The sequence below is a fragment of the Polistes dominula genome, unplaced genomic scaffold (genome assembly GCF_049000335.1).
Source record: "Polistes dominula isolate Pdom_NZ unplaced genomic scaffold, Pdom_raw_medaka contig_82, whole genome shotgun sequence".
NCBI lineage: Eukaryota > Metazoa > Arthropoda > Insecta > Hymenoptera > Vespidae > Polistes > Polistes dominula.
This window is the reverse complement of record NW_028301046.1, coordinates 7,272,700-7,287,492: the sequence shown is the minus strand read 5'-3', so window position 1 is coordinate 7,287,492 and position 14,793 is coordinate 7,272,700. Positions and strand designations below refer to the sequence as shown.

Genomic DNA, 14,793 nt, shown 5'->3' with positions numbered 1-14,793 from the left:
TAATTCTTTTAACAAAAAATAATTGCTATTTAATTGATAGAGAGATAGGAAGAGAGGGATTCCGAAAAACTTTCCAGATGGTCATTAGGAAAAATATACGTGCAATCATTCTACGTAATATTTTTTTATCAAAATACAAAAATAACAAAGTCCAATGCGATATTCGACTTAAAGAATTACAAAAGTCGATGATCATAAGTCGCTATTATAAAAAAGCATTACAAAAGTTAAATAAATTAGAGAGCAATATAGAAGACCGTGTAAAAAGAGGGAGACACCGTTGAGAGTGAAAAGATGGCGGACTGCGAAAAAGAGGAGGCTCACAATCTCGTAAGTTGTTCAGCTTGTTTAACTTTTATCTAATCACTTAATCTACTTCGCTGTCTCTCATTTCTGGGAGGTAATGAATCTTATCTATCGCTTATCAATTACACGTATTTTAGCTAATCAATCATGTTTATAAGGTTATGTCGTCCGATTTGACATACATGCAATACATGCTCCATTTTTAGAGAATTTTAATTTTTTTTCATTTTTTTCAATTTGTATTTTAGCAAATGGAGTTTGAGTGGGTCCTACACGAAGAAGTCCATTCTTCGTTATCCCAACTTCGCAGTGTCTTAATGGTTAGTAGTGTATTATAATAGATTGTCATTATCAGTTTACTATTATAAGTTTGTATGGAAAATTGTTAAGATAGTGGCATAGATATAAAGGGTATGAAAAAGTTCAAAGATATATATATCATTTTGTAGGAATGCGCACAGCGATTTCCATTAGCTGTTTTTGGTAATGATCAAACAGACAAAACGGACAGATTTGTATTTGCAGCTCCGCATGATCAAGTAAAGTGCGTTGCTGTACTTACCGGTGATAGTATCACAAATGCAGTAAGTAATATATTTAAAAAGTTACATTAATTTTTATATCGTTGAGTTAACATTAAAATTTAACAATTAAATTGTAGAATATGATAACCAAATATTTTCTCTTAGGAAGTTAATTTCAAAATACAACGTCAACCAAACTTAAACATGAGAACTAGTATAGTAAATGAACATCCATGGAAATTGCAACAAATACAAGATGCTGCAAATCATTTACAACAAGCTATTGCGCATATCGATAACGTTGATCGGCATTATCTTTTCAAAACATCGGATGAAGTTATGCATGTACTAGGTAATATATTAGGTAGTCTTCAAAGAAGTAGAACCAGCTTAATTGTTCCTAGAAAGAAAACCATCGACGATCTCATTAAAAGTCGTAATATGGTAAATAAAAGTTTAGATAAATCTTTCTATCTTCTTATTGATACGCTTAATAAATATAATCCATTTGTAATATATTTTATTTTCAGAGATCTCTAAGTCCTAATCTTCCAGAGAATTTAGCTATTAGTTTTTACATACAAAGCCATAAACTGGTATTAGCTGTCTATCAGTTAGAAAATGCCCATGGTAACGTTAAACATGAAACTCAACAAGCAGAATGTACCGTACCATGGTTAAACGATGCATTGGTACTTCTAACCATAGCGTTGCAACTCTGTCAACGTCTAAAAGATAAGGTCTGATATAACATTATTTTATTCATTTAACAATTAATTTTAATAGTTTTCTTTTGTTTATTTTTCAGATTTGCGTATTTTCCTTGTATAAAGATTTTACAGTGAGCACACATGCTCCTTCAACTACCAGTTGGTAGCCTTACACATGATTTTGGTTTTAAGATGCTGTTTTATAAAAGTGGTGCTATATCAGGATTATTGATTCTAGCTAGTTGCTAGTTCAATAAGTCAATAGTGCTTGTTAAAGTCATCGTACGGACAGAAAATGACATTTTTTTCGTTGTTTCAACCGTTATCGCGCACGGACATTGTTCTTACAGAATTTAGAAGTAATTATTTATAGTGCGTGCCTAGAATAGTATTATAGTAACTTAATATGTCACTGTGAAACATTAGAGGGTGGAGGTGTGAAATCAAATATTGCATTTCCATGTTATTCTGGATACTAATTAAATCTTATCGACTACATACAGCAAAAAGAGGAAACTTAAATATTTTGCCAATTACCCACATAACATAAAAACTTTCTAAACAATTTCTAAAACATTTCTTGGAAAGCTTTAAGTCTTTCAAAACGATTTCTAAAAAAATATTTCTACAAGGTGGAAAAGTCCGCGTTTAGAAATTTGCCAAGGATTTCTAAAAGGTCTTTGAAAGATTTTTTAAAATCTTATTACCATATTTTGCGAAAGGTTTCTAGAAAACATTTTTGAAATTTTTTCAAAAAAGATAATTGAGAGCTTTCCCAACCAGGGCTCACCGACCAATTCTTCTCATGAATGCCCGAATTGTTTTTTTTTTCGTGGCATTGTAAGACTGTGGAACATATTACGAAACAGACCCTTCCATCCCGGCTGAGTCCTCTGTGTGGGATTCGTGAAAAAAATTTGACCGCTGGACTGACTGGGACCGGCGGGATTCGAACCACGGGTCTTTCGTTTTCCAGGCGCAACTGCTCTTTAACCAATTGAGGTATCCAGGGCTACCGATAAATACTTCTTACGAATGCCTAATAAGTTTGGCATGGAGGCGCTCGTTCCACAGAAGGTTTTTGAAAGATTTTCTGAAACCTTATCGTCATTTTTTGTTAAGGCCGGCGATACAAGTAAAATAAAAAAAATCCGATTTTTTTTTCATAAATAGTTAGCTTAATATCTCAAAAATATGCCCGTAAATTTTTAGAATGAAATTCGCATTATTTATCGAATAAAAATTCATTTAAGTGCTCCGCCTCAACTCGGCGCTAGACGCGAACGCTAAACTTTGAACGCGTTTTTCTCAAAACGACTTTTTTCAAACTGGCGTGATAGATAACTAAAAAAATTCTCCACCGATTCTTATGAAATTTAGCACACTTTTTCTTTATAGTAGTAGCTTCTAGTTGAATTTTAAGAATGCCACAAAAATTTTCAAAAATTGCCATTTTTGACCCAAAAACCATCGGCAGAAAGGGTCAAAAATCGAACTTTTTTGTCTTAGTCGTGCCAATTTACGATTTTTTTACTTTTTTGTTTTTTTCTTAATTCAACTAAAAGATACATGTTTTATGAAAACGCTCTAACCCTTTTTTTTATTCCAAATTGCTGTAACTGAAGTTAAAAATCACGCTGATTGATGCCTTTCGCCGCGAGGGCTTCAGGAGATTGGTTACTACAGCGGCCATTTTGAAAAAAAATTTAAAAAAAAATCGAATTCTTATATTTTAATATGTAATGAATAAACATGCTGAGTTTCAAAACGATTCATTTATTCTTTCCATTTTAAATAAGCCTCTAAAAACCGGTCAAAATTTAGACGTTTACATGTATCGCCGGCCTTAAAGGTTTCTATAAATAATTTTGAAATGTTTTTGACATATTTTTCATAATATTTTTACAAACTTTTTTGAAATATTGTGTGAAATCTTTGCAAAATTATTCTGCAAGGTTTTATAGAAATATTTTTTCATCAAGGTTTCACGAAACATAATATTTTTTTGAAATATTTCGGAAATGTTTTCAGAACATATCGCAAAAGATTTCAAGAAAGTTTTCAAAAATGTTTTGAGAAATATTATTGAAAACATTACAACAAGATTAACAAAACGTTTTGAAAAAATGATTAAAAGAAAACTTTTAAAAATCTTTCTGCAACATTTAATGAAATATTTTTAATAATATTCTTACAAACTTTCTTACAATATTTTATAAAATCTTTTAGCATGATTTCTGCTAGGTTTCATGGAAATAGTTTTAAACATTTTAATTACTCTTTCATTAAAATATTTTTGTTAAATCTTTTATGAATCCTTTTCACAATATTTTAGAATGATGCCTGCAAGATGTCTGAAAGATTTTTTGGGAATACTTTACGAAAATTTTCGCTGAAAGATTTCAAAACTTTTCGTGTTATGTGGGTACGTGTGTGCCTAAACTTCTTGTATGTTGTATCGTAATCATTCTTTCCCTTTCGTAATTTACTTGTGTCCAAACGTTGATGTCTTAATGATCGCATTCAAGTTGATCCAGGTGTTGTCTAATGTTACTTTTAGGACATTTTTTTAAATCAGTATTGTCTTGCAAGTCAGGTGTGTGTAAAAAGAATTTTGACAATTCTCTATAAAAAGAAATATTATATAACAAATAATATATTAATTCTCTCATAAAAATATTGCAAGTACTGACGGTACTGTTCCAAATAAAAATATCAATTATTGTTATTATTATTATTATTATTATTATTAATATGTAGTTTGTGTACATATATACATATAAGATGTATTATAAACGTGTTCTCATAATTAAGCATTATTCACAGTTAACTGTGTATTACTAAACTATTCTTTTATTCGGTTTTTCTTTTTTTCCTTCGGTAGAAACAAAACTGATAATATCATTGTATACCATTCGTTATTTTACCTAATTTATTGTATTTAGCTTTGAAATTAGCTTTAGATTTGTTTGTAACAATCGAATAATGATATTTAAAATTATTTGTCAAAATTGAAGAGAGAAAAATGATTAGGAAATAAAATGAAATTAAAAGAAAAATATTTCTCATACGTATGAATTGTACCACATAATGAATATTTGGATAAGTTTTTCAAAATGTCTATTCAAAATACAGCACTAGCCATTAAGGTAATAAAATTTTCTCATAGTATTAATTACTATACCCTGATTTGATATTATTTGCAATTATTTTGATATTATATTTCTTATTGATAGATAGGATATATATTAGCATGGACTTTTATTGCCAGTTATTATTTTTTATGGGGAGCAAGTGAAGCGGCAGAAGCAATAAATTACGTGGATGAATCTGGCTGGGTTCCAGATGGAGCTTACGCTTATAATATGGCACGAGAAGTAGTACATGAACAAACATTAGCCGAAGAATGAAATAAATCTAACTTAATATAAAGGTTTTTCAAAATATATATTTATATTTGTGAAATAATATTGATTTAACGAAATAATGAACATTTGTACACTACGTTCTATAATGTTGAGAAACGGTCTTATAGAAATTTAGGATTCTACATTAGATGCATGGTAAAGAAATAAAAAATTGTAAACTTATATTATTTAGTCGTCTTTTTATCTGTTTACATTCTCATATAAATAAGAATTCTCTATTATAAATAATTAACAAAAGTTTATATACATAATAATCAATTTTTGTTCTAAGAAGCTTTCAGTTCAATTTCAGATGAAACAGGTACAGGCTCACCTTGGTTCATTTCTGTGTCATTTTTTAATTGTTCTTGCCACATCGAATGATAAACTCCACTATATGATATTAATTCTTCGTGTCTACCTCTTTCAACTATTTCACCATCTTTTAAAACCAATATTTCATCCGCGTGTATTATCGTAGATAATCTATGTGCTATAATGATAGTTGTACGATTTTTACAAACTCTATATAACGCTGTTTGAATATTACGCTCTGTATGAGTATCTAACGAACTCGTAGCTTCGTCTAAAAGAATTATTTTAGGTGCCTTCAATATTGTTCGTGCTATAGCAACTCGTTGCTTCTCACCCCCGCTAAGACGAAGACCACGTTCGCCGACCTAATAAAATCGATTATGTGTGGTTAATATTAATAATTTTTAATATAATATAATTATTTTTCATGATAATTAAATAACAAACAGACCTGGGTTTCGTAACCGTTTGGAAATGTTAAAATTCTATCGTGAATGTCTGCATTCTTGGCCGATTCTATTATATCCGCTTCTGGAGCATCTATGCGACCATATTGAATATTATATTTAATCGTATTGTTAAATAGAACTGTATCTTGGGGTACGACACCTACAGTTAGAAATGATAAAAAATTTGAGTAATTGTTAATATTATTTCTATTTATATAGAAATATTTCTATAATAATTGAATATTACCTATAGCACTTCTCAACGAGCTTTGTTTGACAGTTTTGACATTTTGACCGTCTATTAATATAGAACCTTCTTCTATATCATAAAAACGGAATAGTAATCGAAATATAGTTGATTTTCCAGCTCCAGAAGGACCAACAAAAGCTATTATTTTTCCTGCGGGTGCAATGAAACTAATATTTCGTAATACCATTCTGTCTGGAGTATAGCTAAACGAGACGTTGGAAAATTCTACTTGTCCTCGTTTAACTTCTAATTTTCCAGCACCGGGAGCATCTATTATTTCTTGTTCTTCTTTAAGAAGATCAAACATATTCTCCATATCGACAAAATTTTTTTGTATAGCTCTGTTAATAAGAACAAATAGAAAATGATAATTTATGATATTATAATCAATAACTTAGCTCATATCGAGAAAAATAAATGAAAATGGTTTACCTGTAATAAGTACCAAACCAATTAAGTGGGACGTAAAGTTGTATTATGTAACTCGCAAACAAAATATAACCACCAATCGTTAATCCCGTACCGGCTACAACCTAGAAGAACCAAGAAGAAAAGAAAAGTAAACTCAAAAATAACATCTAATTTTTGATAAACTCATTTCTCACCATATGAAGACAAAGTAAAGAACCAGCTAATAAACCACAAGAAATAATGATATTTTGCAGAATATTTAAGATGTTTAATGTGATCATAGACTTCCATTCTTCAACTTGGAAATCTAAAATAGCTTTCTTATAACAATCTACTTCATAAGATTCTGCCCCATAATATTTAACTGTTTCAAAGTTTAGTAAACTATCCACACTGCGTGCTTTTTGTGCGTTATCCGCTAAATTCATTCTTCTTTGAAATTTAACACGCCATTCGGTGACCATAATGGTAGCAGCTAATTAGATTCAAATAAATAATAAAATTTCTTTAATGATATTTCAAATCTCATAGATATTAAGTAATATAAGAAATTAGTAAAACATTACCAATGTAAAGACTCATTGTCAAAAAGACGATTAAGCCAAACCATTTGTTAAAGGAACTTATGAAAAATACAATGGCGACAATGATATCAACGATCGTTGGTACTATTGAAAATAAAATATAATTTAAAAGGTTATTTATAGAATCAGTACCACGATCCATGACTCTTAATACTTCTCCAGTTTTTCTACTAAGATGCCAACGTAAACTTAATCCATGCAAATGTCTAAAAATAATACATTATATTAAAAGCTAATCATTTAATATATATTTTTTTGTAAGAAAAATTAAAAAGAAATATATACTTGAATAATTCAAGCTCCACTTCTCGGGTAGTAAATTGTTGAACACGAATCCATAAAAATGATCTCAAGTTATTTAATAATCCCATTCCACCAGTTCCGCCACCTTGTAAAAATTTAAAACCAACGTATATTAAAATCAAATCCCATCTGTAATAGATACAAATATATTAGATTAAAAAGAAATCTTGCATTCTGTATATAAAAAATAATATATCATACCGAAACTCATTAGGTGCAACTTTCAAACTATCTACAATTTTTCCATTATAAATGGGTACATATAAGTTTATTAAGCGTCCCAATATAAGCAAACCAAAGCAAAATATAACTCTCAATTGAAGCAAAATATCTGATTTTGGCCATAGGAATGGAGCTAAAACTTTCATTTTATACCATGCATTTTTCCACGTAGAAGCATTATCCCCGGGTCTCTATAAATATAGAGACAAACTTATTCACAATTGTTAAATATTATTTATCAAAAAAATCATTCTTTCTTAGTATTTTTAAATATAGCGATAATGACTTACATCATGATAATATCTTGACTGCGAAGTTGTAGCATTGTCAAGTGTATGATATTCTGGATCTGTATTAGGAAATATTCCAGGTGCTTTTAGTCCAATAGCAAAGATCATTAAGTTACTAACGTACCGTAAAACAAATAGGCCCATTTCAATTTGATCCGTCAATCTGAAAATAAAATTATATATATATATATAATTTATTATATATAAATATTATTATAATTAATAAATATATATTATAATTATAAATTATAAATTAATATATATATATATAAGCTTATTGAAAGTTTGTTTTTGGAATTATTATACTTACGAATTTAAATGAAACCACCATTCGGATTTTCTAATGTTAACAAAAACAACATTTTCAGCAACAAGTGCCAAAGTCCAAAATCCCAATAAAACAAGACCATGACCACGAGGCGGTACACTTGGTAATAACTTATTTCTTTCTACTCTTAGTATATGAACAGAATATGGATATATAATTACTGTCAATACTGTTGTAAGTATCTATATAAATCCAATGGTATTATTATACGATAATATTATATATGGAAGAAAGTAATGGGATAATTTATAATTTACCATATATCCATAAATTTTCTTATCATCCAAAATAGTTGCTTGTAAAATTATTCTCAATATACTAAGTAATGGAACTAGATAAAGAAAAATTTTTGTAAATTGTATAGCCTACTTCTTGGTAATACATTTGGATCCATTTCTGTTCCATATTTGCGATACATCCATAGTTGAATTGTTCCAAGTATCATCAGATACAAAAAAATGATGCTTGTGCTTATTGTTTCCATGAAACATTTAGACATACCATGTTCAATCCAAATACCAGTAAAACTGATATTTGGTGGACAATATGTTATTGCGATAGCCATAATAGAAGATTTGATTTTCTTCTTTGAATTTTGATAATAAGATTATTTCAAATATTATTTTCTTACTTTTGTCATTTACATTGTTTTCTACTACCTAGAAAGTATTATCAGACAATTAGGTTAAATTCTTTATCTCCTATGAATTAATCATAAAAACAAAATATTACTATATTATCATAACACACAATCCTCCGAATATTAATTAAAATTATATTATTTTATAACACTATATTATAACTTATTTACTCGATTTAAAGATTAAAAATGATTTTAAATAATAATAGAGTACCAAAAAAATAATAATTATACGGCTCTCTTCTACACATTTAATAAAGTTAATAACTCGATGTCGACCAATTTTTCATTCATTCTAAACAACACGTTGGAAAAATGTCTTTATTCCTTTTGATTGATTTTCTTTCTTTCCTCCTTTCTAATATTTTTATTAAAGTAATGTGTATTAGAATACTTACACGCAAAATTAACAAGCGTGTTTTTTGATAGTCACCATGCGTGACGTCACAAGATGCAGTGCACAATGCAGGGGATCACGCGCCTATCAAAGGATTTAAATACTCACTTACGATTGGTTGTTGTTTCAAGTCTAATAAGATTAGTTCACTTTTTGAAGTGAAAACTTTTTTAGAATGGGAGTGATCTGAAAAGTAAATAAACGGAAACAGAGCTATGAAACGGCTGCTATACTAAATAATGAGAGAAAAAGAGACAAACATATAGAATTTAGCCTGCGAGAGAATGAGACGGAATATAGCTATACAGTTTTTCCTATTCTCGGTCTCCTCTTTATGCTATGCTTCGTAGTTATCGCTCATGGTTTTATATGTGTGTGTTTGTGCGCGACGGCATACTACAAAACGTGGACACGTATTCTTTCGATACTCGAAATGTTTGTAGGTACGAGCGATAGAAAGGTAAAAGATAAACAGAGATAAGCACGTAGGTATGCGACAAAAGTATAAATTCCAAACGAACCGACGGTCGAAATAAAGAAAGAAGGTGCGTGGTCTGTTTTTATTTTACCAAATGTGTCATTTCTTTTCTATTTAAAAATGTTTCTATTTTATTGAAAAATAAATATTAAATGATTTATTTCGCAAATATTATAATAAATAATTATGAAGTACATAGAATATATAATAATTGTATTGTCTGAAATATTAAAAAAAAAAAGGATTACTAGATACATCAGAGAAAAAGAATTAGAGAATACTGTAGAATAAATGAGGAGCAGCTGACAAATTCCATTCAAAAGCAAGTAAATTACTGTTATATTTTTATTTTGCCTCTTTATAAAATATATTTGATGCATAAAGACAAAATATGTCTATTAAATTTGATTTTTATATGTTTTTATGAAAAATATCCAAAGAGATGTACTGACCCATGCATATATGAAAATTATATTACAAATTGTAATATGTGCGTATTTAAGAAACTTATACTAATTTTTCAATAAAATAAAAACATTTTTAAGATGTTGAATGCCCAGCGTGAATCGGTGAAGCTTACCACGGAGCTGAAATTTGAGACTCGTAGTGTACACAGTTCGATAAGCTGAGAGAGCGATACGATTCAATGCATTTTTTAGATTTCTCGTTGTTCAGATCTTTATTTAGACGAGAGTATTTAAAAAGATGAGTTTGTGGTCCAAAGAATAAGGACGAGATATGTTATAAATAATAAGGGTCTCGAATTGTGGTAGGCTACAGAGTTGAAAAAACATTTCTAGAGAATATCTTTATTAGATCTTTCATTGCATTTTACCAGAACCTTCGTTCAGTCCAGCAGTATTTTCCATATGTTTTTCGTAACGTCTTTATTTCATCTATCCTAAAATGTTTGTTATATAGCGCAAGAATGTAGATGAAAGCGGGAAATAGAAAACCATACTAATAAAAAAAACTTTATACCTGAGTTTCAAAAAAAGGATTATTTATTTTTACCTAATTTCTGACGAATTATATTTCCTTTGATAAACATCCTACCATTTTGGTGACTATTTATAACTATCGCATTCAGCATTTCGTTTTTATTGCTTGAATTGTGAAAAGTGCACTTTTTATCAGCTATTACACCCAGAGACCATACCGGTGACTTTTATTATATATAGTAATAATATTATAATAAATAAATCCTACAATTATCTTACTCTTAAAACTGTCCATTCGTCTCATTCTCTCGAAATTTAGATTTTTGAAGGTTTCACTTCTAACACGTGTGATCTGCACACATGATTTTTAGATGCTTGAACAAAATTATTTTTAAAGGAATTCAAATCAAGATTTTTATGAAAACAATTACAATAAAATGTTTTATTTCAAATAACAAACTATTTTATAATTTTACAAATTGTCGGATTAAAGATTTTTTTTTAAGGGGTAACACCACTCTAGAGTCTTAAAAAAGAAGCCTTTTTTTGGGAATTTTTTTTGTGATCACTAAATGAGGAATAGAATTTCTTTTTTGAGGGTTGGTTAATCATATATTGAACTATGTAAACAAATATTTATATTGATTTTAGATACAAAATTGCGTCGGTATTCGTGGCTGAACAAAACTCCGTTTTTTTTTGACTGAAACTAGCTTACTCATACCTGAACAAGTATGAGACCTGGAACAAAAAACGAAAGAAATTCTTTCGTTCGCCATGTTAAAATTTTTTTTTTTTTACTTCGGGACCAAGTGCATATTGTTTTTAGATGTCTAAAGTACATTTTAAGCTAAAAAAATCGATTTTTTTTTAATTCTAGAGTGGTGTTACCCCTTAAAAAAGCAACAAGGTTACAATACATCTCATAAATATACGAACTAATTTTGACAAAAAATAAAGTTCTCCATCATATACGCTGGTTTTGAGAAATCATAATTATAATATGATTACTTTGTCAATACTTTTTATACAGTTTAGAATAAGAAGCCCCTAACTTTAAATATATTCAAAATGATGAAACGTTTTTGCACAAACTTTTTATGAAACATTTTTCGTGTACCATTATAAACAAGGAGTTCTAAAAGTAATTCAATTAAGATTTTGCAAACGTAAATAAAAATATTAATTCAGGTGCAGGAACTATTGCTTATATACATCTTATATTAATTTATTCACTTTCTGAAGCACTTTGAGCACTACCGCTACCAGAAGCGCTGCCACTTCCACTCGGAGATCTTGATTTTGAATGAGATCGCGACCTCGATCGTGACCTCGATCTGGACTTTGAGGTTGACCGTGATTTTGATGGGGATTTCGACGGGGATTTCGATGGCGATTTAGCAGGAGAACCAGATCGAGATCTTGATGCTGATTTTGATTTTGATCGAGATCTCGACCGAGAAGAATTTCTCGATTGTGGGGATTCAGATCTTGATTTAGATCTGCTACGCGATTTAGACGGAGATCGTGACTCTGATCGCGACTTGGAATGAGATGACGATTTGGATGGTGAACGTGAACGGGAACGGGAACGGGAACGGGAACGGGAACGGGAACGGGAACGAGAACGTGAACGAGAACGAGAATGAGAACGAGTAGGAGAAGGAGAAGGAGAAGGAGAACGAGATTGGGACCGAGATCGGGACCGGGAACGAGACAGAGAGCGAGAACGAGATCGAGAACGGGAACGGGAACGGGAACGGGAACGGGAACGGGACTTGGATTTTGAAGGAGATTTAGAACGAGATTTAGAACGAGATTTAGAGCGCGATGGAGAACGAGATCTTTTACTGGAAGCACGAGAGGATTGCTTGGATGATGCACGCGAATTACTTTCATTTTCAGAGTCAGCTAAAAGAAAAAAACAATAATAAAAATCGAATAAAGATTGCCGATATGTGTATATTGACATTCTAATGCGAAGTTGTTACCTTTCTCTTCTGCTTTTTCAGTCTCTTGCTGCATTTCTTCTTCCTCCTCTTCTTCTTCCTCTTCCTCGTCTTCATCTTCCTCTCCTGGGGGTTCCAATTGTTTTTCTCTATATCTTTGCATTTTGAATTCATTAGCATTTAATGGTCGATGGCGCACAATTAATCGCGTATTATTTGGCTGTTGACCTGCTTTTTGCCTGCGTTTACTGAGTCGTACACGAGTTTCCAATTCATTGTAGTAGACCTGAAATGATAATCAAATCAATGAAATAAATAATAATTATCAATAATTAAATAGAACTATTTAATCGTAAGAACGTACTCCATCTTGTCGCATAACAAGGAAATAATTTTCTTCGTATCCTTTAGATGCTTTGCTTTTAACATTCCAATTATATTCTCTAGCCATCTTATATTCGTATTCTTCTTCATCCGCGTAATCAATATTAGCAGCAAAATCTCTTCTTCGTTTTTCTAATGTTTCTTCTAAAGGTAAGAAGTACGCTACGAATTGTTCGCCGCTTTCGTCCATGACGCCCCTGTTACACCATGAAATGATACGTTATGAAGTTCATTAAAGGTAAATAAAATATTAATTACGCAAGAATAGAAAGGATTATACCGAATCATTGCTTGGGACATCTCTTCTATTTGAGCAGGAACGGAACGTCCAGTTGGCGCAGGGTCGGAATCAAATATTACTTGAGCGCAAGGATATTTCCATAACTAAAAAAATACAAATATCACGATTATATATTATTCCAGGAAAAATTTAGGAATAATTTTTCTTTTATATTCTAGTAGAAATAGTAGTAGTAGTAGTGTAGTAGTAGATACCTTGAAATCTGGATATACAGGTAAAATCTCAATGGGTACAACGTTTGGTTTGCTATAATGTTTATCGATTGTTTTCTTATTATCCTCAAATGTTTTTTCAATAGCTTTTATTTGACTTTCTCTGTCCATATATAATGTCTCCTCCTTGAAATTCTTCTTAATACTATAACCAACTTTAGCTTCAACTTTGTCAACCGTTTGCGGTTGAAATCTAGTTTGTTCGGTAGAAATATATTCGGTTCGTCTAAGCCAAGAAACGCTTCTGGCGTGATGTCTAGATCTTTTAGAATCTTGCGGCGTAAGAACATCTTCTTCAAGAAGTTTCTCATCTGCAGGATCTAATTGTCCATTAACGTCTCCAGCATAGGTATCTTTGTTAATAAGATCTATTTCAACGCCTAAATCGTGTTCCGTCAGAACTTCATATTTGTAGTTACGTTCTAATGATGTTGGATTATATTGAATAAACCTATTGATCAAAGGAGTACATTTGTTATTGTTACGCAGGCTCATTTAATAAATGCACAAAACTTCAACAATCGATACATACCGAGTTGATTCGAATGGATATGTGATAAATTTAGGGTCAAATGGAATATCGGGCAGTGAATTACAAAATTTGACTCTGCATATTAATTCAGACCTATAATGAAAAGTAATGCAATTGATAACAGGGGTTGCGATTTGTAATATATAAAATACAAATATTTGAGGTTAGATCTTATACCTTTTTTCTACTGGTCTTGTTGTACGTTTGTCTCTTTCAGATGTACTTCCATTAGTCTGAATTGTCGGTGCCATGTTCGAACAAGTGTAAAAATTAAACAAAGTTTCAAGAAATTCCTAGTTGTTCATCAAATGTTGAATGAGAAAGAAAGATATAAACACGTGCATTTCTCTTGAAATGTTTGATAACGAACAAAACATAAGTGTTCTTATAAATAGTGGTGTAAACTACACTATTACACACTGGAATGCAAAACTATAAAGTATAAAAAGCCTCTAGTATCTGTTGTATAATAAATTACACAACTTTTTAATCAAATTCTTTGCGTTAACTTACAATTAATGTAAAATTTTATATTGTTTCGACATAAGAACAAACGGAATTTTTTTGGATTTTGCATCCATTGCAATCGAAGCGCCATCTGTAAGTGTATACAGTTATTACAGTTTTGGATATTTCTAACGAAGGTAAGGTAGTTAATATATTATATCTTTATATATAAAAATTCAGTGTCACATTGTTGGTTTCCAAAGAACTTCGAAACTACTGAACCGATCTTAATAAAATATTTTATTTTGTGTGATAGTGCTGTATTACAATTCAATTATTTCGATATATCACGTCATACGTTTATTTCCAATTTATATATGATAAAACTAATTTTGTTTTTTTTTTATATTTTT

General features: G+C 30.4%; 3 protein-coding genes and 1 long non-coding RNA gene across 4 annotated transcripts; 2 read left to right on the top strand and 2 right to left on the bottom strand.

The window, feature by feature from the left end:
- The first annotated feature begins 267 nt into the window (after nucleotides 1-267).
- On the top strand, nucleotides 268-5,130 carry rogdi (rogdi atypical leucine zipper). The gene is made up of 6 exons (XM_015324139.2): nucleotides 268-330; nucleotides 555-626; nucleotides 756-890; nucleotides 996-1,274; nucleotides 1,361-1,570; nucleotides 1,639-5,130. Exons 1-6 carry the CDS (start codon nucleotides 295-297, stop codon nucleotides 1,705-1,707), a joined length of 801 nt encoding a protein of 266 aa, XP_015179625.1. The 5' UTR covers nucleotides 268-294; the 3' UTR covers nucleotides 1,708-5,130.
- LOC107068100 (uncharacterized) lies at nucleotides 4,550-5,130 on the top strand. The gene is made up of 2 exons (XR_001475963.2): nucleotides 4,550-4,689; nucleotides 4,777-5,130. It is a non-coding gene; the product is annotated as an uncharacterized LOC107068100 (long non-coding RNA).
- Hmt-1 (ABC transporter ATP-binding protein/permease Hmt-1) lies at nucleotides 5,128-9,141 on the bottom strand. The gene is given in 13 exon segments (XM_015324082.2): nucleotides 5,128-5,627; nucleotides 5,714-5,871; nucleotides 5,959-6,302; nucleotides 6,394-6,494; nucleotides 6,567-6,847; nucleotides 6,939-7,162; nucleotides 7,242-7,388; nucleotides 7,461-7,672; nucleotides 7,772-7,934; nucleotides 8,082-8,281; nucleotides 8,357-8,439; nucleotides 8,442-8,758; nucleotides 8,954-9,141. Coding segments are annotated over 12 exon segments (2,529 nt in total). The 5' UTR covers nucleotides 8,665-8,758; nucleotides 8,954-9,141; the 3' UTR covers nucleotides 5,128-5,234.
- A 1,841-nt stretch (nucleotides 9,142-10,982) lies between these two features.
- atms (RNA polymerase II-associated factor 1-like protein antimeros) lies at nucleotides 10,983-14,537 on the bottom strand. The gene is made up of 7 exons (XM_015324108.2): nucleotides 14,111-14,537; nucleotides 13,934-14,026; nucleotides 13,384-13,852; nucleotides 13,169-13,272; nucleotides 12,869-13,085; nucleotides 12,547-12,790; nucleotides 10,983-12,466 (listed from the first exon to the last, which is right to left on the bottom strand). The coding sequence occupies exons 1-7, from the start codon at nucleotides 14,182-14,184 to the stop codon at nucleotides 11,784-11,786; spliced, it is 1,884 nt and encodes a 627-aa protein (XP_015179594.2). The 5' UTR covers nucleotides 14,185-14,537; the 3' UTR covers nucleotides 10,983-11,783.
- Nucleotides 14,538-14,793: the final 256 nt, after the last annotated feature.

Excerpts from the sequence above, each read along its gene's own strand:
- rogdi (XM_015324139.2), top strand. The coding sequence starts at position 295 with ATGGCGGACTGCGAAAAAGAGGAGGCTCACAATCTC. Across the intron at positions 627-755 it reads AACTTCGCAGTGTCTTAATG|GAATGCGCACAGCGATTTCC; the intron begins GTTAGTAGTGTA and ends ATCATTTTGTAG. Across the intron at positions 891-995 it reads GTGATAGTATCACAAATGCA|GAAGTTAATTTCAAAATACA; the intron begins GTAAGTAATATA and ends ATTTTCTCTTAG.
- atms (XM_015324108.2), bottom strand. The coding sequence starts at position 14,184 with ATGGCACCGACAATTCAGACTAATGGAAGTACATCTGAAAGAGACAAA. Across the intron at positions 14,027-14,110 it reads ACAAGACCAGTAGAAAAAAG|GTCTGAATTAATATGCAGAG; the intron begins GTATAAGATCTA and ends TTTTCATTATAG. Across the intron at positions 13,086-13,168 it reads ATGTCCCAAGCAATGATTCG|GGGCGTCATGGACGAAAGCG; the intron begins GTATAATCCTTT and ends ATGGTGTAACAG.